At 34.1% G+C, this 27050-nt stretch overlaps 1 protein-coding gene across 1 annotated transcript in view; it reads right to left on the reverse strand.

The window, feature by feature from the left end:
- LOC123695339 overlaps positions 1–11975 on the reverse strand; it is an 80976-nt gene extending 69001 nt beyond the window's left edge. The window contains exon 1 of the mRNA XM_045641165.1: positions 11365–11975. Coding sequence (XP_045497121.1) covers positions 11365–11960 — 596 coding nt within the window. The 5' untranslated portion in view covers positions 11961–11975. The remainder of the gene's footprint in view (positions 1–11364) is intronic.
- Positions 11976–27050: the final 15075 nt, after the last annotated feature.

Below are 27050 nucleotides of genomic sequence, written 5' to 3' on the forward strand. Positions count from 1 at the left end.
CTGCAGTAAAATTTATTAAAATTTAATATGTACCTACTTATTAACAAAATTTAAATTTGGTAAAATTTATTGCAATTCCCTCAACGCATTGTACCACAAATTAATAAATTAAGTCTGGAATTTAGACATCTCTAAAAGGAATATACCACAAACATTATATAAACAGATTCCTGAACCAATTACTTAATGAACGTGTATCGGTATTCCACTATACTCATTACGTCAAATCAATCCACTTTACAAGTTTAGTTTGGAATATATAAGATTTTCTGGTGGCTTTGGCGCTAGTCCCGTACCATTAGGATGTTGGCAGCATGCCAGCTACGTTCGAGGTGCAAGTATATTCCTAAGATTAACATTCAAGGAAGTGTTGAGTATAGAAATAGAACGGAATGACGAACGACGCTTAATAAATAAATATCAAAGGGCTTACTTAAGAATAAAAATATGTTATGATTTATACGGACATTTTTTCAGCTAATTGCAATTATTACTCACGTTGTTACCAATTTTATGCTGTAATAACTCATGTATGAAATGAAAAACTGTTCAGAATATATTTTAAAACTTGGAAAATGTATTAATGAAACTGTTTAATAAAATGTGTCTTCATGAAAGCATAAACTGAATGACTATGCAGTTACATAAAAATGTTGAATATAGGTACCTACTTACTAATTCGTACGGTCTACGTAGATACGTGAAGTTTCGCAAACCAACGATATTGACCGACAAACGTTTAGACTTTAGAGGACAGCTGTTTATAATATTTTAAGACGTAGTTTAGTGAAAATTAAGAACAAATGAATATTAAAATTTAACGTCAGTGTCGTATTTAAATATGTATAGCTAGCTATAAGAGCCAGCGCGCACGAGCAACTTTGTCTCCGCAACTATTTTGTCTCTCCCGCCCATGGGCTAGTATGAAAGTGCGCGCACGTAGCGACGCAACTCCCCATACAAATTGATGGGAGAGACAAAATAGTTGCGGAGACAATGTTGCTCGTGCGCGCTGGCTCTAAAGCTGGGTATCGACTTCGCGCTCCTGGCGCGCGCGCCATGAATGACCGCGCCGAGAGTGCGTTCCGCGGAGCGCGTTCCAAATAATTGAAGTATATCAACTAAGCGCGCCTGGCGCGCGTGTCAACCGTTCCAGTGTTTGACCGTTCATCATGGAAGCTAGTCGTGTACGAGCAGCAGCAGCTTTTGTAATTATACACAGCATAATAAGAAAGAAAAAACAGAAACGAAAAGTGCGTTGGTGGATAAAAGAGCTGTACCGTAAAAGAATGCAGTATGGAGTGACACTTATAAGAGATATGCAGTACGAAGTGATAGAAGACACAATAAAAAACTTCACTTCACTTTGGTTATCCATAATTATTACTCGGAGCGCAACAAACACAAAAAATATGACAAACCCGTCTCCATTGGCGCGCGCGCCACGATTGATGCGCGGTAAAAAACCGACACCCGACGGAACGGACCGCTCCGCGTTCGACCGCTCCAACGAACATTTTGGCGCGCGTTCCAAACTGGTATCCATTTCACGCGGATGGAGCGCGCGCCAATGTTCGATCTCTTGGAGCGCGAAGTCGATACTCACCTTAAGGCCAGCTCTGCGCTATAATGATAAATAGTTTATTATATAGTTTCATAATTTACCGTTATAAACATTTCTGTTTATGAAAAAATATACGTGTATAATGTACATACATACGTTTGTACTAAATCGGTCAATATCAAGAATCCTTTACGTCCTTAATAAATCAAATTCTTGTTGACATACATAATCGTTTTTACAATTTAGTAGCGTTATATATTTATTTATCTTACAGCTAAATTATTTAATCATTTCTTAAGTTTCTAACTTTAACATATTTTATAATAATTATTACGATTTTTTTTTATAAAATAGGTACGCTTTGTTTCGTTTTCACGCCTGAAGTGATACACATAAATAATGTTACATACTGCATGCATAAAAAGTATAAAAACATGGACGAAGATATACAATACGTATACATTAGTTGTGAAAAGCCTTGAAATAAAGGAATTCAATTTGTATGAGTAAGGAACAACTATCACTAGGTATATATAAAAGTCATGTGCATGTAAAGTAAAGCCGAGGGCGGGAAGTTAGCTTGGCAGAAATGTTTTAAAACGACATTAATGCGTATGATATTTTTAAATCTGTAAAAATATGAAGAATTGAACTATTACCATTATTTTTTTTACTCTCAAAGAAACTAACAAATAATTAAAATACTAATATTTAAAAATATTTATGTTAATAAATAAATAAATAAAATCTTTATGTGAGTAAATTAATTTATGCCTGCATGAATTATAAAACGAATGAGCATTTTTATAAGGTAGGTAACAAGCTGCTCATTATAATTTATCACGAAGTAATTGATATTTTCCTGTTTATAATATAACATTAATTAACGTCTAGACACAAAGGAAAATATCAGTTGTGGAATATGCATTATTATAGTAACTCAAATACTCTATTATTAATTGACCTGATTTTACAGGTTCATTTTTTACAAAATTTACCAAACTAACATACCTATATCCTTTATATTCAATAGCTGTATGCTTATATGATTGCTTATTCCTCATCTGCATAATATTAATATCCAGTTGGTTTCCATGCTTAGAGGTAAATTTGAAATTATTACCATGTTAATTCTATAAGTTCAATGTAAATATATTTCGAAATAATTCTAGTGTATTAAATTTAATCCAATTAATCACAAGAATATTTCAACTAACATTTTTACATTCAATAGTAAGAATAATTAATTAAATGATTTAAAGCTAGTGCCAAAGAAACAGCGATGCAAACATGCGTATATAATATAGTTATATACATAAAGTTTGGGAGAAATTGTAAAACTAGTGAGATATGAGGGCGGGCACACACACACACGCATAGACTCAGTATGTCACTCGGCGACCTACACGGACCTCACCATATGTGGGCCAGAAAACAAGTACACTACGTTTTCTTGATTGACATACGAAACGTACCTGGCCTAGCTGAATTGAATTTTGCTTTCCAAAAATATTGGTATTTAGTTATTGGAAATGTGTATTTGATAGCAGTTTATTTTGACTTTTTTAATACTAAATTTTGCTATAATGTAATCTACCATATAATCTACTCTATGCACTATCAAACTTCTAAAAGATTGTTTAATTCGACTTGCGATGTGAGTAGCAATTGCGCAAAACAATTACACTTAAAATTAGCCGGTTCTTGAAATAGACCGAAGTTCATAAGCAATTAAGAAATTGTGTTAATTTATACAAGATGCAAGGTTAAACGGTAACACAGCTTTACGCATAATAACTAGCCCAGTATTTTACATGTTTATGGTCACATTGTACATCCAAAATAGCAGTTTGCATAATTGAATAACGCAATTTGAACTGAATCATATAAAATTATGCTTGTCTTTTATAAAGACATGCAATTATAAGATAATGGAACCTTAGGTAGGTGTTAATGTGTACTTCAAAAACATTATATGTCTCTATAATGATGCCCTCTCCATAACTTGGATAATTATTTGTTTTTATCTTGTAGAAAAAATATGTACCCTCTCTAGAGTGAGTAAACCTCTAGGTTTCGTGGTACGTGCATCTCTTTGTACAAGTATTTTTAAATTAATGACACTCCAGTTGTTCTCAATATGAGAGAAATTTATTAATTTAAATGATAGGTCATAAAGAAAAGGACTACTTACTACCAAATCTGTAAAGAGTCCGAAGCTCATTAAACAAAAATATAAAATTAGCAAAAAAACTAGTTTAGGAAACTTCGTAAATACTTGATAAATTCGTTCTCAATAAACTTGCTTACTTTCCACCACATGGCAGTGGACCAGTTCTCGATGCAGCGACTATCACTAAACCTGTTTAATTATGTTCACTATTGAAACTCAATTAAGGCATCCGTACTGTTTACAGCACTTTGAATCCATTTGTTTTTACGATCGTAATCCATTCGAAGTCAAGTTTCTTAACAAAGAAACTATTACTATTACTTTTTTGTCTTTTTAATTTTGTATAAGTAAATCGTCTTACTTACTTTTATCATTACTTTGTGTTTCTGTTTTGGAGATATGAATGTTAAAATTTGATTAGTGGAACTACTAATGTTTGGAGGCGGGCGTTGGCACCTGTGCCGCAGCTTATTTAAGCTTTTATGGGTGCCATCGTGCATAAAGTTTTTGTAATGTGTTGTTGTGTTCCAAATAAACAATTTTGATTTTTTTTTTTTTGATTTTTTATTATAGAGGTCGTATTTATGGTTTTGTTAATTTCTTGGAAGAAGTACCTACCTACCTACTAGTATTAAAACATTATGTGAATAACATTTGAATATAATCATACGTGTACATTGTACACAATATGTCATATAAATAATAAAATTATGATGTGATATGAATTAGCGTTATAAACTAGAAATAAACGAATTTGCACAGTTATTATTTAAATCCGTAGTAACAATTATTTAGGTAGTTAACAATAATTTTATTTAACTTCCTTTTATGCTTTTTTTATCATGCACTTTATTTCCTTCATGATAATTTTACCTACATATAGATTATATACCTACAACACTGCCTACCATCCTACGAGTTAATTTTTTTTACGTTTATTGTTAAGTTTATTGTATTTTAAATTTTACTAGTACTTTTTTTAGTAGGTACCTATGTTATATGTTTTTTGTCATATTAATAATCGAAAGTAAAATACAGTTCATTTCATAATTAGGTATGTATTAATTATTAATGTCAATCGTTTATATTCGTATAAAAAGAGGCACAGTAAAAACTTTATTATTTCGAACTAGGTAGGTAGGTACCAGGTCGATTTATTCTCGAAAACAAAGAGGTGTAAGATAACATTAACTATCAGCGTTTTATATTAATAATATGAAACAATTGTTCTACCTATATTACAAAATTACTATAAATTATTCAGAGTATCTTTTCAACGACCTTGTACCGTAAACATATTAGACAATGGACAAACAAAGCCAAAATAACTGGTTACTATTTACCCAGTATCCGTAGCGTTATATTGCTTAAACCACTGTAATAAGACGAAAATATGGATTTACTTCTGGCCTTCAATAACACCCAAAAATTTACTTAACCGTAAAGGATCTTCAGGGATTCTTTTGTCTTTATTGGGCTTATAATTTGTAATGATTTCAACTTCCAGATTTACTGCTTTCTGCAACACAAATATTGTATACTAGACATGCACCTAGGTACCTACCTACCTAACTGTTAATTTAATCTGCCGATAAGGCAATCGTTGCGATTACTGCGCGTAACACATTGCATACATATTACGAAATTAATGAATTGCAAAATAAACATCCAATGTAACAAGTAATGAAGTGTGAACGAAATATATTACTTTAAAGGAAAAATCTGTAGTGTGTGTTATTATTCTCAGTAATCAAATATCGTAAATTCAGCGGTTTGTGGCGCGGCGAATGGCGACACTCCTGCGAGAGCCAGTCGCCTGCCACTCGCCTATATAAGTTAACGTGTAATAAATTATAAATTTATAAATGTAATAAAGTAGTTCAGCATATACAGTATTTTATTGGAAGACCCCAGCCTCTGTACACTAAACTGGTGACCCCGACGAAGAACTCTCGAAGAAAGTTTGTAGTGAAGGGAATCGGCGTAATTAGTGACATTGGCTGTGGGGTAAGTTTTGTTCGAGATCAAATTCCACGCGGCACGGCGACAGGAAGTTAGCGTGACGCAATCGAAGAGCGCGCGTGGCACGTGGCGACTACAGCGGCAGGCGGCTCACAAGCTCATCGGCTAGTAACTCATCGGCTTAATAATGAATAAAGCAGCAGCATCAGATACGCAGATCAAGGAAGAGGCGTCAGGCGCGGCGTTGGCATCGATAAGCGTGTCCACCAAGCTACCAGAATTTTGGACAGACTTGCCAAGGTTATGGTTCGCACAGTTCGAGTCTGTGATGGCCCCACAGAAGCAGGGGGAAGAGACCAAATTCAACCTGGTCATATCGAAACTCGGAAAAGAGGCCATTCAGCAGGTCAGCGACCTCGTGATGTCACCACCCGCCCAGGACAGGTATACGGCGCTTAAGGAGAGGCTGCTGCAGGTTTATGAAGAGAGTGCCGAAAGACAAATGCAGAAGTTGGTGTCGGAGCTGGAATTGGGTTCGCAAAGACCCTCCCAGTTTTTAAGGCGCATGAAGGATCTGGGTCGCAGCGCACAAATTGCGGACAACACACTCAAGAGCCTGTGGTTGTCGAAAATGCCGTCATCAGTTCGAGCAGTCATGGCGGTTTGTGAAGATCAGTCTCTGGACAAGCTGGCGGCCATGGCAGACAAGATTACCGAATACACCAACGTCGGGGATGTGGCAGCCGTGTCATGCAAGAAGGAAACAGATGAGCAGCCGGACGAGAAGATGAGCAGATTGGAGCTGGAGGTTGCAGCGCTCCGCGCCGAACTGAGGGGTCGCGAGCGCTCTAGGAGCAACGACAGACGGACCAACTTCAGGAGAAGATCGACATCGCGGCCGAGAAGAGCACCTGGAGACCCGGACTGGCTGTGCCGTTTTCACTTTCGGTACAGATCGAGAGCTAACCGCTGCGAGCAACCCTGCGCGTGGCGAGCCAAGCAGTCGGGAAACTAGACGGAGTACATGCGGGCGCGGTGGACGGATGTACTCAAGGTCAGGTAACCAAAAGCCATCGTTTATTAATTAGAGATAATTTAACGAAATATAGTTTTTTGATCGATACAGGCGCTAACATTTCCGTCATTCCAAAGTGGTGTGTTAGAAAGCCTATCGAAAAAGTCGATCTAAAGTTGTATGCTGCAAATGACAGCGAAATTAAATGTTATGGAATATGTAATTTAGAGTTATCGTTGGGCCTAAGACGGTCATTTAAATGGCCTTTTGTCGTATGTGATGTAAAACAGCCAATAATAGGTGCCGATTTTTTGAAGAATTTTAAATTAAATGTAGATTTGTATAATAATAAGTTAATCGATTCAGTTACCAGTTTAAATGTCTGTGGAATTAAAAGTACACATTTTTTCGGCACTATTAAAAGTATAAATAGCAACCATCCTTACGCGGATTTACTGGAACAATTTCAGGACATCACGCGCCCGCCAGCCTTCAAGGATGTCCCAGAGCATTCCGTGTATCATCACATCGAGACTACTGGACCACCTGTGCACGCGCGTGCCAGGAGGTTACCGGCCGACAGGTACGATAGGGTTAAAAAGGAATTCCAATTGATGCAAGAGCTAGGCATATGTAGACCTTCAAATAGTGAGTGGGCCAGTCCTTTACATATTGTACCTAAAAAGGATGGTGGTATCCGACCCTGTGGGGACTACAGGATGTTAAACGCAATTACAAAGCCAGATCGTTATCCGATACCTAGGGTACAAGATTTTACGTATGGGTTACATAATAAGAATTTTTTTTCAAAGTTAGATATTTGTAGAGCGTATCATTTTATAGGTATTAATCCAGACGACATTAAAAAAACTGCCATTATTACGCCGTTTGGGCTTTTCGAATTTCCAAGAATGACGTTTGGCCTGCGTAACGCGGCACAAACATTTCAAAGATTTATCAATAATACAGTTTTATCAGGCATAGAACAATTGAATTATGGCAGCGACTGTACAGGGGGCAAAGGTCAGTCAGTCGTGTTCGGTTACATAGATGACGTCATCATAGGATCGGATAACCCCGATATACATAGAGAACATTTACGATTAATATTTGAGAGGTTGAGTAAATATAAAATGTCTATTAATTTAAGTAAATGTGTTTTTGGACAGTCCTCTATAAAATTTTTAGGCTATTTAGTTTCAGAAAAGGGCATAAGTCCGATGCCGGAAAAAGTTAAAGCTATCGAGTCATATCCGAAACCGGAGACAGTAGAACAATTACGTAGATTTTTGGGCATGTTAAATTTCTACAGAAATCATATTCCTAACGCTGCTCGAGTTCAGGGAGTTTTAGATAGGTATTTACACGGGACTAAAAAACGAGATAAGACGCGTATAGATTGGACAGACGAGGCGAATAGTGCATTTGAAGTGTGTAAAGAAAATTTAAAAAATGCCGTTACTATTGCGCATCCAATATCTAGTGCCAAATTAGGGTTAATGACCGACGCGTCAGATTTTAGTATAGGGGCAGTGTTAAATCAGTGGGAAGGAAATTCTTGGAAACCTTTAGGATATTTTTCAAAAAGATTATCGGAATCGCAAAAGAAGTACTCCACATATGACAAGGAGCTTCTAGCGATTTATTCAGGAATAGTTTACTTTAGGGATTTAATCGAAGGCAGAAATTTAACAGTTTACACGGACCATAAACCTCTCACTTTTGCTTTAAGTAAATTAAGTTCTAATAAAGAGTTACCTAGCCGAGCGCGTCAATTGTTGTATATTAGCGAATTTACAAGCGACATACAACATATTCAAGGCACTGAAAATCAAGTGGCCGACGCTTTATCGAGAATCGAGAGTATCGTATGTCCTAGTTCGAGTGAATACGTGGAGGTTGCGAGAGCACAGGCGACAGACGCTGAGCTCGCAGATTTGATGAAAACAAATGATAAATTGCAATGGAAACAGTTAGCGCTCGATAATAATGACGATATTAAAATATATTGTGAAACATCAGCTCAGAATATTAGGCCGTATATACCAGCACAGTTTAGGAAAAGTATTTTTAATAAATTTCATGACGTTTTCCATCCCGGAGTTAGAGCATCGCGTGCGTTAGTTAGTAAAAAAGTTTTTTGGCCAGGCATGAATAAGGACGTGGGGACCTGGACCAGGACGTGCGTTAGGTGTCAGAAAAGTAAGGTTATTAGGCACACTGTTTCAAAACTTAGCGATTTTAACAATAGCGAGCGTTTTGAACATTTGCACGTGGATCTGATAGGACCTTTACCGGAAACCGAGCACGGTTTCCGTTATTGCGTCACTATGATCGATAGGTTAACGCGGTGGCCTGAGATTTGCCCTGTGAAGGACATGACTGCGGAGTCGGTAGCTAGAGCAGTTTATGAAGGATGGATTTGTCGTTTCGGTTGTCCTAAAGTTATTACCACCGATCAAGGTAGACAGTTTGAAAGCGAATTGTTTACAGATTTAATGAAATTATTAGGTATTCAAAAAACGAGAACTACCCCGTACCACCCGCAGTGTAATGGTAAGATAGAAAGGTGGCATAGGTCCTTGAAGTCGGCTCTGGTGGCTAGATTGAACAATAATCTAGCATGGTTAGTAGAACTACCTACGGTCATGTTAGGATTGAGAGCAGCTTGTCAAGCAGACACTGATAATATCAGCGCGGCGGAATTTGCTCTGGGTCATTGTTTAAGGTTGCCGGGAGAATTTTGTTCGGATAAAAGTACGAAAATTGATAATCCACATTCGTTTATAAGTAAGTTAAGAGACACTTTGAATAAAATTAGGCCCATAAAAAGGGTATGTAAAAATAGTAATAGTACGTTTGTGCATGCTGATCTAAATTCCTGTTCACATGTTTTTCTAAGAGTGGACGCGGTACGGAGACCGCTGACGCCTCCGTACAGCGGACCATATAAAGTTTTAGAAAGAAATAGTAAAGTTTTTAAAATATTAATTGATAATAGAGAATGTAATGTGTCGATTGATAGACTTAAGCCTGCGTATATTTTAGAAGAAAATGAAGTTAGACATGACAGTAGATTAGATCAGCATAGTGAGGCTAGTGTGTGCACGCCTTTAAAGAAATCACGTAGTGGCAGAATAATTAAAAGACCTGTAAGATTTTTGGACCGTAATTAGGTTAATGTTGCATTGGCATTTTTGTTAGAAGTAGGCACGCGAAGGTTGCGTAATGTCACCTCAGCACATATTAATGTTATAAGTAATTGTTAGGAATATTTGTATTCATTTTATTTCAAATCTCGGCTCAACCAGTTAATTATATATAATAATAATATATAAATTTGAGTGTCGGTTCATTTCACATAGTTTAAACTTTAAAGTTATCAGCATCAAACAATATTTAACAAAATGGGAAAAACATATTCGGTTGAAAAGAGAGATGAAGAAATTGTTATCGCTCAAAACGGAGCGAATCACGCCACAGCATCTAATACTGATTTTAAATTGGAAGTGTTGAGCATCACGGTGACGGTTATGGCAGTCATCCTTTTTGTGTTGTGCGCTATATTAATATACAAAGTTTGTGTTATACGTGCAAGGAAAATGTTAAAGAAGGAATTAAATTGTAGTCAAGGTACAGATTTAAGTGTTTTGTCACAGCATAGACTCCCAAAATGTTAATGTTTGCTAATTTTTTTTTTTTTTTTTGATATTTGTCAGTTATGTAAATCATTTTTTTTTAGAAGGGGGTGTATGTAGTGTGTGTTATTATTCTCAGTAATCAAATATCGTAAATTCAGCGGTTTGTGGCGCGGCGAATGGCGACACTCCTGCGAGAGCCAGTCGCCTGCCACTCGCCTATATAAGTTAACGTGTAATAAATTATAAATTTATAAATGTAATAAAGTAGTTCAGCATATACAGTATTTTATTGGAAGACCCCAGCCTCTGTACACTAAAAATCTTTGCAAACTGAAAAGATAGCTTTCTGCAGCTTATACAGCTCGCTAAATATTGTAAAGCTGCAAAAGATTTCAACGAGCGATAGCACTCGGTATTGCACGAGGCTACGGTCCGTTTGAGATACATTATTTATGTCTCATTCATACGCTTAACAATACCATTTTTAAAAGTATTAAAGACTTTACCTACATGCGATTTGCGAACCGCTCGGCACCGCCTTTCTCCGAATCCGCATGTTAACATGAACGTCGGATGCAATTGTCGTTTACGTCAGCTCCAGAAATGGCACTACCTAGATATTCTATTGATTGTCTTATATGATGGCTTTATACTGGCCCCCGTGGGTGTAAACGCGGAAGTTTCTATAATGCACAAGTAAAGTGTAGTTTTGAAAGTAAACTACCTAGGTGCATAGTTTTTGAAATGTATACATAATATAGGTAATACCTACTATGATAAAATATAACGTACATATTGTCTATGAACAGATAGATCACACGGATGATGTGCTATGCCTATGTATTCATTCATAAGTATGTATATAAAAAGATGTAATTTATAAAGTGACATGAAAGCTAACGAATGTTATTGAGCTTAATCTAAGGCTTAATCAATAACATCTTTACCTGGCTGTAAGTACTCTCAACTTAAACTATTCCTATGTTTTGTAAAAGCCGTAAAAGATTACCTGAGTGGTACTGGTTGAAAAGGAAATCTAGGCGCAGGAGGGTGCGGTGTGATGATCGGCGCCGGCGGCGGCACGGGCACAGGCACGGGATGCATCGGCGGCGGCAGCGTGCTGTACGGGGGCGGAGGCACGCTCTCCAGCAGGTCTGGAGCGCGCGGCGCCCGCCCGCGGCGAGCTCGCCGCCGCCGAGCCGGCTCCTCCGTCTGGCATTCCGCGCTGGCTACGCTCCTCTCCCTTTCGGTTTGCACCGCACTGTTCACATTCGGACTAGGTGCTTGCACCTGCACTATGTTCACATTGCACTCGCGGCTCGGCTCGCCGGGCACGCGCACCGAGACCGAGTCGGACTTTCGCAGCGGAGCGGGCGCCGGCACGGGCAGCCGCATCTCGTGGCGGAGGATTGTAGCGCGGTACGACGCGCGCGCATGACGACCGCCGTTCGGCGACTGAGGCGCGCGCGCCCCGTCCCCCGCGACGAACCACACGGTGGACAGCGCGCCATCCGTGCGCGAGCGCGCGAGCGGCGGAGAGCGGCACTCGTAGGGCTGCCACAGCAGAGAGGAGAGCGCCTCGGCGGCAGACAGCGGCGCGCTCATCTCGCCACCGCGCTGCGCTGCCGCTCCGCCGCCGTCACCCGCCACCCGCCAGCGCCAGCGCCACTGCTCCTACCTGCAAAAAACAGTCTTACAGATATATTATTTACTCCTATATCGCCTAAGTATATCGCTACCCCAGTCCCCAATATAAAAAATTCCACGGCTAATATTGTTAACGAGAAAGAAGTATGTGGTGGTATCAAGTATGGTGGTAGGTAGCACCGATTTTATGGAATGAAGTTCTTATCCTCTTGTATTTGTATGTACCTAGGTAGATGAAAAATCTATGATGTTATAGGAAAACTTTGCACATACGCAAAACTAAGTCTTGTGTCATTGTGTGTACAAAAACAATTATTAACTATGATATATAATAGGTCATTGATTATTAATGTGATTTTTGTAAAAATATCCCAAATACCCACCTGAATATAGACTTTATTTTGTACAATTAAGTACCTACTGTGATTGCAAATTTACTTTTCAGCAAAGTAATTAATTAAATAGAAACCGAAATAACGAGCAATTTTTACGTAAAAACATACGTGCATATTTATATATTTATGTCTTAAAAATCGGTAACTATATCCAAAATAATATATAGGTACTTAAGTAGTTACAGATTTTTTTATTAAATTTTTTTTTATTAACTTGTCGATTTTAGAAGTAGCATAAAAAGATTCTTCATTATCTGTGTTCATAATAAGCTTTAATTTTAAGATGATTTTAAAAATAATATTATGTCAAAACCCTGCCCTTTGTTTAAATTATAGAAATGTCAAAATTAATATAATCCCAAATTATTGCCAATAATATCACAACATTCCATCAGTCATTACATGAAACGACCTTTTAAACTAAATTTAGACCTATTAAAACAATAGCGTAAGCGAAGTTACTGTTTGCATGCAGTTCGTTGAAACTCCGAAAACAGATTAGTGAACAGTAACGTAATAATTGGCTGCGGTTAACTAATGGCAGAAGTTAGAATACATCAATGTCCGTTATTCAACGTAGTCCGGTTACCTAATGACTTTGTTGTTAATAGACAAAAAGTCAATCTAGTAACAAATATCGTGTAGATAACATTAGTACTTAGCTATCAGCTGCGGACACTTTCTGAAAGTGAATTATACCAAGAATACAACCAGTAATGGTCAGATAAAGTTAGTAGCCATTACAATTAGCAGCCGCAGCAGTTAGGTTTTTAACGTTTTACGTATCCATTGCTTCTGTTTATTCCAAGACTACTTTATAAATAATAATTATTCGCAGTCTGTATGATCACTGAATACATTATGTTTTCAATCTATATGGATTCAATATTAAACAATGATACGCAACATCCATACTGACAACAACAACAACATATAGATTTTTTCAATTACAAAAACTGAAAACTACAAATTTCACAATTTTAAAAATATTTCTTTACTATTTACGTATTTCTTCAGAATTAATAGTTTCGATTATTGGTATGTGGTATGCTGTAGGTATACCACAGATAATATTTAGCTTTTTTTTATACTTTAATACTATACTTGATACTATTATAACTTTCTATAAGTATAATATGTTTTTACTAGAGATCTTAAATGTACTTACTAATTATTGAAAAATCTAAAAACTGATTTAGTACTTTATCTCAATATTGGTAGTAAACTTATTGAATCTATAGGCTATCTAGGTAAACAGTGATTTAGCGTTACATTTCATTATAATATTATACCTATAGAAAGATAAAAAGTACAGTCGGCGGAGCAAAAAAGAAATCTTAAGGTGTCTTTGTTATCCAAGTGTCTTCACGATATGAATTCAATGCGCACGTCACTCTCGGTAAGGTTCACCTTTTGAGTCTTACACGGCTCGATGCTTTCTTTCATTATCTGATCTCGACTCGACTTCACTTGACCCATTGCTCGCACTTTTCGTGCTATCATCGTTTACGAGCCCGTATTATCTTACATCATTTTTATTACATCTACGGCATTTGTAACAAATTTTATCTCAGACATTTTTCATTTATGAAAAGTCACTCATATTATAAAGGTATTGCGCAGAGTCATTTAATATACTAAAACCGGTTATATCCAGAAAATCTGAAGAAAACTCGAGAAGACACGTTCTATAGCCACTGTTTCATAACTTCCTTAATACTGAGCGGCTGTTTACAAAACCGTAATCCGGCCAGTTCTTAAATCCTTTTCGCGCAAACACTCTGGAGAATAAAGATTTACTCTCTCGGAATTTAATATTTTGCAACGGAGCGCTTACATAAAAATGTGCTACTCGGAAAGGAAACCTTATAAAATTTCAATAAGCTAAAAAAATATGTTTCTTAAAGGCTTTTCTCCGAGCTACAGTATAATACCCCCCCATATTCACACTGGAGGTTGACCGAGACGATGAAAGGAAAATATAAAAAGTATCCAATTTTGGTTATTATAATCTTGTTATCTTTAAGATATTTTATAGGTTTATAAATAAGACATTTTAATGCCATTATTCTGGATCCGAATACAGGATTTGACACCATGACCGTGACACCATGTCAGTGATATTCTTCCTAGAAAAGTCGTTTTTTTTTTCATATCTGCGAAATATAAATATTTAATTTAATAGATACTGAATGAGATCGAGAGAATTTCAGCAATGTTGGTTCGCAAATTCGCATTTAATTTGGTCCAAATAAATAGAATAGTTTATGTCTATAGGTAGGTATAAGGTAATTAAAGTTGATGGGAAACAAAAAAGCAATAAAATGAATGCGGCCGCAATGGTAAAAATTTCGCTAGCTCAATAACAATATATAGCAAATGCTAAGAAAAGGTAGGTATATAATAATTATAATTATATGTAATAAATAGCTTTTACCATTGTAGCTATATTTAAAAAATACATATAAAATTGTTCATGGAATCGGTCCAATACACGTTTAGAAAAATACAGATTCATATCGGTACAAAAAAGAGCGTGTGTGCCGAGCACATGTGTCAGAGGTGAAACTTCTTTGGCAAGATTCAAAGATATCAAGATCGTCGCCTTACTCCTTGAATCTTGATATGGCGGTATTGCTATGACGAGACCTTGAAATTTTACTCTCAACGCGCCTAAAGAAGTTTCACTTCAAAACCTCTTCATAATACAATTTAATTTCAAGAGTATTTGCGTAAAGATCTTTACAAATCAGCAGTTCTGTTCTCGGCAAAATATTGAATGTTTACGTGTTGGCATAATGCAGACATAATATGCCGGAGATCAGCTATGGGACACTTTGATCCGCGGTGAAACGTCTCGAACACTTTCACCAAGGCCGCGTTGGCGCCTACCTCCCCCCCTACCCCCAGTAATCATGTTACAAATACTGTTATATCATGGACTATATTGCAGTAGGCTGTTCTCATAACTTTCCTTTTAATATCATATTACGTACAATGTATATTTAATTATAATCAAAATTGTTTATGCAATTATGGATTGTAAACATTATTTACATAAGTCAAATAAGAGATAAATATTTTAAATTAACATTTAATTTATAATTGTATAACATAGGTACTCGCAACTTGGCATTATTTTAGTATTTATTTTAATGAGAATTAAACATAACAATCGTCAAATGCAGGTAATGCCTATTCTTCAAATTATAACTAGTGAGCCTACAGTGAAAAAATATCAAAAATATTTTTAGAAATTAGCAGGAACACCTGTCATATTTTACGCTTTCTCTCAAGGTTACCAACTGTGACTGAGTTCAATCTATCGTCAGCTTTTCCTTTGTACCTGCGTAGCGACAACTGACTTATATTTACAGATATAAATACTAAATAGTAATACATAAACCTACACTTTGTAGTAATATTATCTAAAATCAAGTTATCTTACTATTAAAATCTTAGGTTGATAGTACCTACCTACTCAAAATATGATAGTATTTATTTATTTCTTTCAATCCTTAAATAAGTCATTGCAAACCATCCAATATCAATTGTTTCATACGAAACTTTATTAAATTGACACAGTCACATTTTATTCAACAGCTACAGTACCTACGCCTGTTTATTTGCAAAACGAAATGAACAAATCCTCATCCTTTACACAACAATAGCGAGACCGGAACTCGAAACAAAAATGAAAGTGGATTCGGCTGTTATTTTATAAACTTGACAATCTTGTTTCTTTAGATGCGTCGTTATTTGCATACGCTGGCCCAGTCCGACCTTAGCTTGAACCCACGACGTCAAATCGAAATCGTAACAAACTGCTGGGTGCTTTCTCTGATTTAATAGATAAGTAAACAAAGTTGAAGAATTAAATATGCAACAATATGAATGAATTAATTTTTTATACGTATAGAATATAGATTAACACGAGATAAAACATGTTTTGTAATGTATTAATTACCGGCTTTCCTTCCGCGCTCGTGTGCACTTCACTTCAGAATACTTATTCTAATTTTCACCCCTTTCAAGTTCTGTTTTCAGAACAAAAAGCATCCTTTAATATTATTTTACAAATACCATCTAGTCTAGTAAATATTATTATGATATATTATGATATTATCCTAATCCGCATAAATAGATTCGAATTTTTTTTGGATCTTGTCTTCAAGATAGTTTCAATTAGGCTAACGCGTTCTTTGGCACGCTAATACCATTAAATATTACCGTGGCTCTAGGACTAAAGTTTCTAAATTAAACAAAATTTACTTAAAGTATTTACCACTTACTAATAGAGAAAGTTTCAGTCAACTTCTTTATCAAGTTACCTAAGGTTCAATAAACAATCATAAGGTTTACAAAAGTGCACGCTTACTAGTTCGGCAACGTCTAATTTATATCTAAATCTTAACTAAATAAGTTAAAAATCAAAAAACATAATAAAGATTTAAAATTATTTATTAAAATTATTCAATATCCCTTCTATTTTCAATAGAAATTTCAGAATTTAACAAGACAATCAATTTATATCAACTACCAGAAATTAATTATCTATTGACATTGAGCTATTCCAATTATTTTTTGTGATTGTTTTCGTTCACATATGTAACAATTCTTACCCACTTGACAGACGTTCAAACGACTAATTGGATATAAAACAAGACTGTTAGCAATTTATCTTGTTTAAACAATAAAACCTTAGACTGATTAGCAACGACAGAACTGGGGCAAGAGATCCGGGTTCCACATTTTATTTTTGTGCCTTGTATAAAATACTCTCTAAGAAGTGATTATGATTATATAAGCAATAGCTTTAAAAATGCAGGAATGTGGAAACAAGTGTTTGATAATATGAAAAATATTTAGTATGTTTTGTACAAAGTTATAATAAAGCTTTTAAATTATGTCAAGTAGGTATTGAAATTAATTACCTACATTTTTTATTTGCAATTTGAGCCTTTTAACGTAACGAAACGTAACATTAAAATGCAAGAGACTTCTGAATTAAAATGCCACAGGAACATTATTTTTATTAAATTAATCAAAAGTTTGAATTCATTACCTATCTTTATCTTTTTTAAACAGAATAATATGTTTCAATCTACATTTCGTAAAATAATAACGTTGAAATTACATTAATTAATTAATAAATAATTTGAATAAATAGCAACCACGAGAAAATAATTTTGTCCAATAAAGCTTTTCTTCTTTTTTTGTTTGTAGAAGCTTTCAATATAATTTGATGAAACAAATTTAAACGATTTTTCTGTCTATTCTTTCATTAGGATAATTATTTTCTTAGTATGTAGATCTCGAGCTATATTTTTAGTTAATGAAAAGAAATAAAATGTACTGTATTTTTTACCTAATTCAAACTAACTTGTTTGTACCCTCTCACACTAAATTTGATAAATCGAAATTAAAATAGATTCCTCATTACGATGTGAATATATTAACCACATGTAGATACATAGGAGAGAACCGTCGAAATCCTATCGAAACGTAAAACTCATGTTGGTTTCAACCAGTGTAAACAAAACACAATCATTTGCAATTGAAGATCAATGCGAATCTCGACTGTAATCACGTTGTGAAACATTATTTCATTAAGACGTTCCGTCTGTGCCCACGGCCGGATGATGCGTGTCCGCCTCAACAGATTCAATTACTTCCAAATTGATTACTGCCCGTCTAAGCTATGCTTTCAATCTTCCTATATGCTTCAGACTAAACCCATACTAAATCCTATACGTCGATATCTGATTTTCTTATAATTGTATAGCTGTACTAAATGCCAAGTTTGTGAGATGCAGACAGATAATTAAGTCTACTCGATCTGTGATCATATATTTTAAAGGTTAAAAGTTGTTTTTACACATGCATATTCATAGCAACAAGCGAGTTTATCATAATAATTCCATGTATTTCGTATACACTTAAAATAACGCGAATAATTAATGAAAAGTTAATCAACTGTCGCTCCACACGCAGCGTCGACGCCTGCTACCCGAATAGCTCATGCAAAATTAATTCGCGAAAAGTTTATTGTACCTGACCACCAAAACTCTGGGGCTCAATAAAAGTCGAGCTATCTCTGACAAGTGAAGCCATCACGCGCAGGTAGGGGTGCATAAATAATTTAGCCGGGCAATCCGCCGCTTGTTTGCATGTGGATTATCATATTAAACGGATATCAAGGCCGACGACCGCCTGTCCGATACAAATGCAAACAATATCATGAAACATTTATAAGGATAAACATTGGCTACAATCTGAAAGACTACCGCTGAGGTCACCGTTGGTTGCATTAATAATTCATATGTCTTTCTTAGTTAAACTTTCATGATTTTTATTTACGTCATAACTGATTTTATTTACTGTTTGACGGAATAATATTGGAGTTCTTCAAAACGGTTTCTCTAAAGCCAATTGTTTTTATAAAGCGAAATTATTGTAGGCATCGAGGGGCTATTTATAGAATTTATTATTTGACTTGACATTTTAGCAAGGTTGGTCACGATCGCAAACGGATGTCTAAAATGATGCTTTAAAATTGTATCTATTTCTCCGGAGCTTATACCTGTACCGCTACACTTTATACGCTGAATATTTTTCCGGACAGAATGTGCCTGGTAATACTAGCAGTTTCCTGCTGTCGTTTGATAGGGCTTCAAATTCTTAATGGCCGTATACCAGGTGTAAGAGTGTTGGAAGCAATCTTCTCGATTGGATGTACCGATATTTTTAAAAGCTCAGCGTAAACTGTTCTTCTGCTATTTTATAATGGGTAATGGGTATTGTATCTTGTTCTACTATTTCGTTTATACGTTTGGTACAATCCCTTCAGATGAATTATAAAATTAATAATACCTACCTCTACAGTGTACAGATTGAAAATACTGAAACCTTTTTAAAATAACAAACCAGTAAATACAATTTGAAATTCAGTTTCATTGATTGAGGTTATTTAAGATAAAGCTCTAAAAAGGTAGGTAATTTGAAAGGTAACATTTTAAATATAAAAAAACAGACTTTATTATTTGAGTAAGTACAAAATTTTCTATTGATATGAATAATTTAGCGAAGTTTTCGACTTTGAAACAATACAAACAATATCAATCACAATACTGTTTAAAAATAAAACGAGGGGTTCATAAGCATCATGAACCCATTTTATTTTACTTATAAAGCAATACGGGGTTCGTTAACACAACAGTTGCGAAGTGCTTACTCGTAGTTGCTTGAAAATTCAACGTTCCTGGTTCACGTTAACAACAACCTGAAATTGTCCTCTCGTGTTTGCATTACACTGCCTTTCAGAAAAAAATGTAAGAGTAAGTTCACTTCCACATTTTACAAAAGCGCTTCTATTTCTACAATGTTTCGAGTCCGAATCGAAAAATAACGCAAGAGTTTATGAAACTCGTACACTGTTTCATCGATGAAATTATGTTAATTAAATATCATAGTAAACCACAGAACATATAAAGAGGTGGATATTTTTTTTATATTATGATACACTTTTAATCTCTCTTTAATTTTCTTTGAGTGTAGTTTTTGCCTTATGAGTAATTATTTAGAAGAAGCAATAATTTCTGAATGCCTTACAGATTGTTATTAAAGTGGCGAAAAAAAATATTGCTCTGACAAATATATAAGGCGCTCTAGCTTTAAAAAAAAATATATTATAAAAGTTTTCTGTTGTAACTATACATTTCAAAGCAGTCTCAAATAGTTGTCATAATAAATAATATTTAAAAGCTCATTTGCAAACAACGAATTAACATCGCGTTTGTCGCCTAACGTTATGCGTTAGAACAATATCGCGAAGAGTACAATGTGAAATAATTAAGCGTCTTTGAAACTGAAACAAGAAGTTTTTATCACGAACGTTGAAGTTAAACAAAGATTGGATTTAGCAGATTCAGTGTAGTTCGTTGCGCTCCAGTAGGATTTTTGCACCTGACATGACTTACAAATTGTATTGGCGTGAGCCGTACTCGGAAAAGTTTTATAGTCTTTGCTCTGAATTAATGATTATCCGTGAGCAAAATTCTGTTTCGAATTCAATTTTGTTACAAAAAGTTTCATATTAAGGCAAAAGATGTTTAGAAACATTTCGATATGATTCCATGAAAATTTATGGATAGAGTAGGTACTTAGTAGATTTAATCATCTTTAGGACCGATTTTTTTTTTCTATAAGCCAACTTATCATACATCCGTGGACCGCCTTCTTATTAGAACTCATCATAATATTATGTCTTTGCATGGTAGTGTAATGTACTACTTTATAGCTGTAAAGCTTATCTGAAAAAGAAGGTGCAAAAATGTATAATGAAGTAGTAGACTTTTAGCTTTCAAGCATTTAAAAATATAGGTACTTTGGTTAAAGTATTTGCGCAATTTACAAACTAAGCTACATTAGTCAAACTTGTTTGTTACATTTTTCTCCTAACGTACTAGTTACAAATTGGATTGCAACAGGCCACTCATCAAAAGTTACAACTAAAAGCGCTCTACATAATTCAATAAAAATTCACTACTTTACAAGCCGGAAAGAGCGATGTTATATGAATTTATAAGCTATATTAAATTCGAGTAAACGACTTACTGACCTGATCAAGTTTTTTCATAGTTCACCACTTGAACGAGAGATTGAATACGACATACTCAATTCAGTTCGCGTTCACCAGATTGCAAGTGAAAAATGTTTGATATTTTATACTTGCCGGCAAAGGAGATATTTCAAGTTCCTTTTGTATTGTGCAATAATTTCTCTAAATTCCACCTATAACTCGGAAGGCTTATCTATTTGCTTTGTTGGCTTATTTTTCGATACATTAAATTTATATTAAAGGTACAAAATATACTTAACTTATACGATACTAATATGTATTTCAACTTTTATCCTGTTTTTTAACTTATAAGGATACAGGCGAGTAAAATAATTTTATTTAATTTGTAAGACAAGATCAAATTCAACTTAATTTTTTTATGTACCTACCTATAATTGAATGTTGATCATCAGATATCTTTACAAATTAGTTAAAAACTAGAATCAAAATAATTACACGGTTGTTACATTGTTCATCAAAATTCCTGTAAAATAATTGGTATTCCAAAATGGCATTAAAGTTATACGTAATCTCTATTTCAACTATATCACATGCCAGTACCTAGATACATAGTTAAATTGAACAATACTTCATTAAGAGATAAACTTAAGTACTTACACTCGTATAATTCGGTTTTGTTCTCAATAAATTCTTCGTTGGACAAAAAGACGACCACAATAAATCAAAGGAAGGCTAGCCGTATCTACGACTCGATTGCCATCTACCAAATTACTTAGAAGGGTACAAGTTGCTCCATTTCTAATGGACCATCGTTAAATCTGCATATCGTTACGTTTTAGGAAATTAGATGCCTCGAGAAGTTTTGGCAATAAATCTACATCGAGGTTTTAAAACAAATCCAAAAGTTCTGCCTTTCTACAAAATATTTTTTTCGTCCCAATTACATTTAAATTTAAAATTCCTGTTCGTTGTTACCCGCTCACTCAGTAAACAATTAAACTTTTAAAAAGTATTTACCGACTTATTTTTATTTTATACAAACAATAATAATACATTAACAATTTCCATTAAATATTTTATTGAAATAACGTTTTCAATTTTCCCATTCATAAATTTCGTTATAAACACTTAAAATACGAACATTTAGAATGTTAAATCAATTTATAAACTGCTTATTTATCATTATACATTCAACACAATATCAATTTCGAAAATTAACATTTAATATTCCGTTTCATTAATTTGTACACACGTATTTCATTTTGCTCTTGTTAAAAAGGACTTACATAAATTATTTAGGGCCTCCGTCCACTAAGAACGGTATTACACAGAAAGCTGGCCACTGATTTATTCCACAACACGATCTGAGAGAGAACTTCGCACGTTTTCATTTTAATTTCAACCCCTGTAATTGACTAGTGAAATGCTGATGTCACGCTTTTATGCTTTAATGAAAATTAGACTTTTATATAGGTACCTACATATTATTATGATTCTATAACAATGTTCTATTGTAGAGACTTTTGATTTTGTTACGACCTTAATTTACCTAATAGAAACGTAACTATAGCTTACTTACTAATTCAAAACAATAGTCATTAAAGTGTGGGTAATTATAATCCAATTAGTGCTCATTATAAGTAAATCCAAAAACAAAATATAATAGAGACCTACGAGTAAATAATATAAAACTCACAAAACCTTTAATCAGGTGTTTTGAACTGCTATGCAAGTCGAAGATTTTTACTCATTAAGGAAAACAAGCCACCATACTGCAAAACGCATATGCATTATTCAAATATACTATTCCTGTTTTGCATATCAATAAACGATTCGATCGTTCGAGTTGAATAAAAAACTAATTATGGAACGCGGACGTCGTCATATTAATTAGAATACTTATTCCCCAGCTAACGTGAATTAAACTTGGTAAAACTACACTCAGAGGGATTAAGATAAGGCTACATTGCAAACTATTATCTTAAGGGGATGTAGGTACCATTTGGTGCCATTTGAGATGTATTATCGTCGGTTAAAATGTATTTTGTACAAACAAATCAATTATTATCTGCTTTGTTTTATATTTATAGGTATACGACATCAATGAATTACAAAAATCTAAATTGATTTTTTGCATTGTATACTATCAAATAATTTCAAATATATAATAATAAATATCAATTAAATAATATAATATTAAAGATACGTAAATGTTAATATACTGAACGCAGAACGAGGTTATTGTATTAGTAATTAACGATTAAACCGGAATGAAATCAATTTTGAAATAAGTATCATCACTATCATCTGCCATAATCAAACCGTAGGTATTTAATTAACTACTTATTAGACTATGATTTATCACTAGGTATTGTGTTATATGAGCGTGTTCTCCATTAAACAATAGATAAAAATATTTTCAGCCAATGAAAAGAGAGCCAAGCGAAGTTTAATTTATTCTTCATTGAATCCTTATTGTCGTATTCGATTTTCCCGATAGTAATTATTGCAATAATTGAAAATACAGCGAAATACATAAAACAATCAAAAAACCTTCTGCGCCTCGTTTCACTGGTACTTTTTGTGTCGACTTCTACATTTACTTTTTCGTTTATGCATAATGAATAGTCGAGCATGTTTTCAGACTTTATTGTATTTCGTCGTAATTTCGATGTTTCTGTACTTTCAAGCATAGTTTTAATTATATGTGTATGTACTATGTATCTATGTATATGTCTGTTATAAATAACGTTGTTACAATTAGATGATATTGAAATTTAGGAAAATCCTGCCGTTACTGCGTAAATTTCCTGGAGGAGCATAAATGGATCTCTTGATAGTTTACGTTTCAAGTAGATAATTACATAATATAATTAAATTTTAAAGTATATACTTTAAAACTACACTTACACTCGTGAACTTTAAGAACATACAAATATCCTTTTAAGCTCCTTTCCATGAAAATAATTTATCGAGAAAATGTAAATGGGCAATAGGTACATAATAAGTATCATTTTCCAATAACTAGGTATTTACGCTTATTCTCAACAATTTGTATTCTACCGTTATTGAAGTATAATCTAAAATCCAATTTTCGTAGAAGAAAATAAGGTCAGATATTTTTATCAAATAGATATCTATTATCTAGTTAGTACTTTTTATTATATTTATGAATATTCCGAAAAGGGACGAATTAATCCGGATATTTTATAATAATTGACATGTTCAGATGGATAATAACTATTTTCGAGGAAACGTGTTTAATATAAGCAATTATTTCAATTGATGAGATCTTCCTAAATTATAAAAACTAGAAACCATCCATTTTAGACAAATTATAAATACTATATGTATGTATATAAATATATATACATCTACTGTTCAATATTCCTATAATAAATATACGACGCCCGAGGAAAAAATAATTTTCCGGCGCGCGCCAGCGTACCGACCGGGACCTAATTTTTTTTACTCTGTTTTTTTTTTCGTTTCAGCCGCGGTACCTTATAGGATAATATTTATATTCCTATAATTCGATTGACTGAATTCCATCATCGTCTCTTCTAGAAAAACCCATTTCGATCTAATCTATATTAAAAACAATGATCGCTCTTCGGATAAGCGAAACGAAATAAATTAGAACGCGACTTAAGTTTTTACTTTAGAAGAGAACTTCAGAATTAAAACGAAACTTGTTTGATTTTAATACATTGACAAAACGCACAATAAACAAGAACCATATGATCCCTTAACACGGCAAGCCCTGAAATAATGAACCCAGATATGACCTGAATTGATTTTAGTGATAGTTATTGATTAAAAAATACTATAGTAGAGAAAAAATAAAACAAATTTTCTGTAAGTAGGTTTTTCAGGATGTCCGTTAAAACGGCCTTTGCCAAGAACCCCATCTTCATTGCTGTCTCAAAAAAACGGACAACGCTGTCATACAGCTTATAAAATAAGAATGAAAAAAAGAAATATTCACTTAATATAACACAATTGAAAACAATTTCATATAGTATTTTATTGTTTTATTGTATCACAGTATTATCACTATCTAATAAAACAAAAAATTCTTCAATTTTAACTAAATACCTAACAAATGATAATTGAGCTCTCTCGAGCTCAATCACACTATTTAGTTGTGTGGAATGTTAAATAACATTGATTATTTCGTGTCAAGCAAACTTTGTTTTCATTGAACAAGTACAAATAATAATGGTTTTTTCTAAATGTGAAGTTATATTTGGCCGATGATTAGGACATTTAGACGAAATGCATGTGGGGGTCGAGGAACTCCCGGTTCTATTGTAGACCCAACGGATTAAACTCATCTTTGATTATATTCGTCATTTTGAACTGAATTAAAAATAATTCTACATATAATTAAAGACTCTAAAGCAAGGAAATCCCATAAAATGAATATTTTATTAAAGTACAAATCATGGCAACGTCCGTTTCTTGGGACATGCCAAATGGTTCTTAGTTACCTGTATCTACGGCACTGTCCCAAAAAACGGACCAGCTATATTTCGGATGTTTTGTCATAGAATTATTTGAATATTTCATAATCTTTAGAGCAAAAACATCAGTTTATCTCACCTGAAAGTTAAATCAATAGAAATCAAAGACGGAAACGATTTCATAAAAGCTATTATTGACCAGAAACACAAACCATTACTAATTCCGGGAATCCCTAAATTCAACAGTCACCTAGCACACGAATCAAATGTTCTCTATAATTGGCATGTAGGAGAAAAATAAAGAATTATTATCGTACTTTCTCCAACGTAGTCAATCTTTTAGATTTTTTGGAACATTCAAGATTTACACGGCAATTAGTACATGTACTAAAAAAGTGACAGAAAAGCTTTAAGGGTTAAGCTGCTTTTATTCAGTTATAACAAGATATACAAATATAAATACAATTGATAATACCATTGTTTTACAGCATTTTATTATGTTATGTGGTAATACATAGTTCAATATTCACATTCCGCCTTTCAAAGCTGTCCTGTAAATTATTTGAAAGAATATGGTCAGAGTTCAGAGTATAAATGGAATAATAGATTTTAACTCTTTGGTATGTCGCAAAAGGGCGGCAGAGTGTAAACTTGAAGTTTTCAAATAAAACTTGTCGCACGAGCATTGTTCACCGTTGTTTGTCGCGGTTAGCTCTGCTGCATTTCTTGTTAACTACAAAGGACTGGAACTTCACAAATATTCAGGCTATTAGAAATACTTATTACGAAATAGGGAAGTGTTTGTCCCACTTTTGTTTCCTTGTTTTGGGAGTATGTGAGCTAATGTATGTTTGTGATTACTGGTTGTTCAATGTTCATCTTGGTTTGGATTGATTTATACAGCAATGAGATTTCAATAAAAGATAAGATACGCAAGCCGTATACAGCTTAGTGTCAACCTCAACAACGTTGTGGACTGTGGTCATTGCGGTTAATTGACTGATATAAGAATCAAAAGAAATTGTAAGAAGGAAGTAGAAAATGATCAACCTTATATTAATGGAAATAAAATAATATCTACTTATTGTGCTGGTGCAGCAAGAAAACTGTAAGAATAAATCACAAAAATGTTAAAGTTGTTTTAATTGTAGAAGAAAATAATTATAAAGTCGCTTAAAAGTATACGCGTTAATAAAAAGACACTTTAACTAAGTAGGTTAACAGAGTTTCATAAAATTAAATACAACTAAGCGTTTGAAAAAGAAAGATTTGAAATTAAAAATATTAATCATACTAAGTTACGTTTTCAATGAATCAAGGCGACTAATCGGACGACCGACGACGGACGTTTTGAAAAAACAAAACGGTTTGCATTTGCGGAGCACTCAGCGGAAAATAAACCCAAGACCTTTTAACTCCTCCTTACAGTATTTTTCAAATGAAGCGGAAACTTGGTATTAAGCTCTCGGAACAATTCCATCGAGTAAATTGTTTTATTATTTTTACTGGAGATATAATTATCTCGGAAATGTTCCGCGGTAGTGGATACTCAAATAGGGCAATATAATGTAAAAATAAATTATATGTATAAGCTGACTTATACCCA

This window comes from Colias croceus, chromosome 11 (genome assembly GCF_905220415.1).
Source record: "Colias croceus chromosome 11, ilColCroc2.1".
Taxonomy (NCBI): Eukaryota; Metazoa; Arthropoda; class Insecta; order Lepidoptera; family Pieridae; genus Colias; species Colias croceus.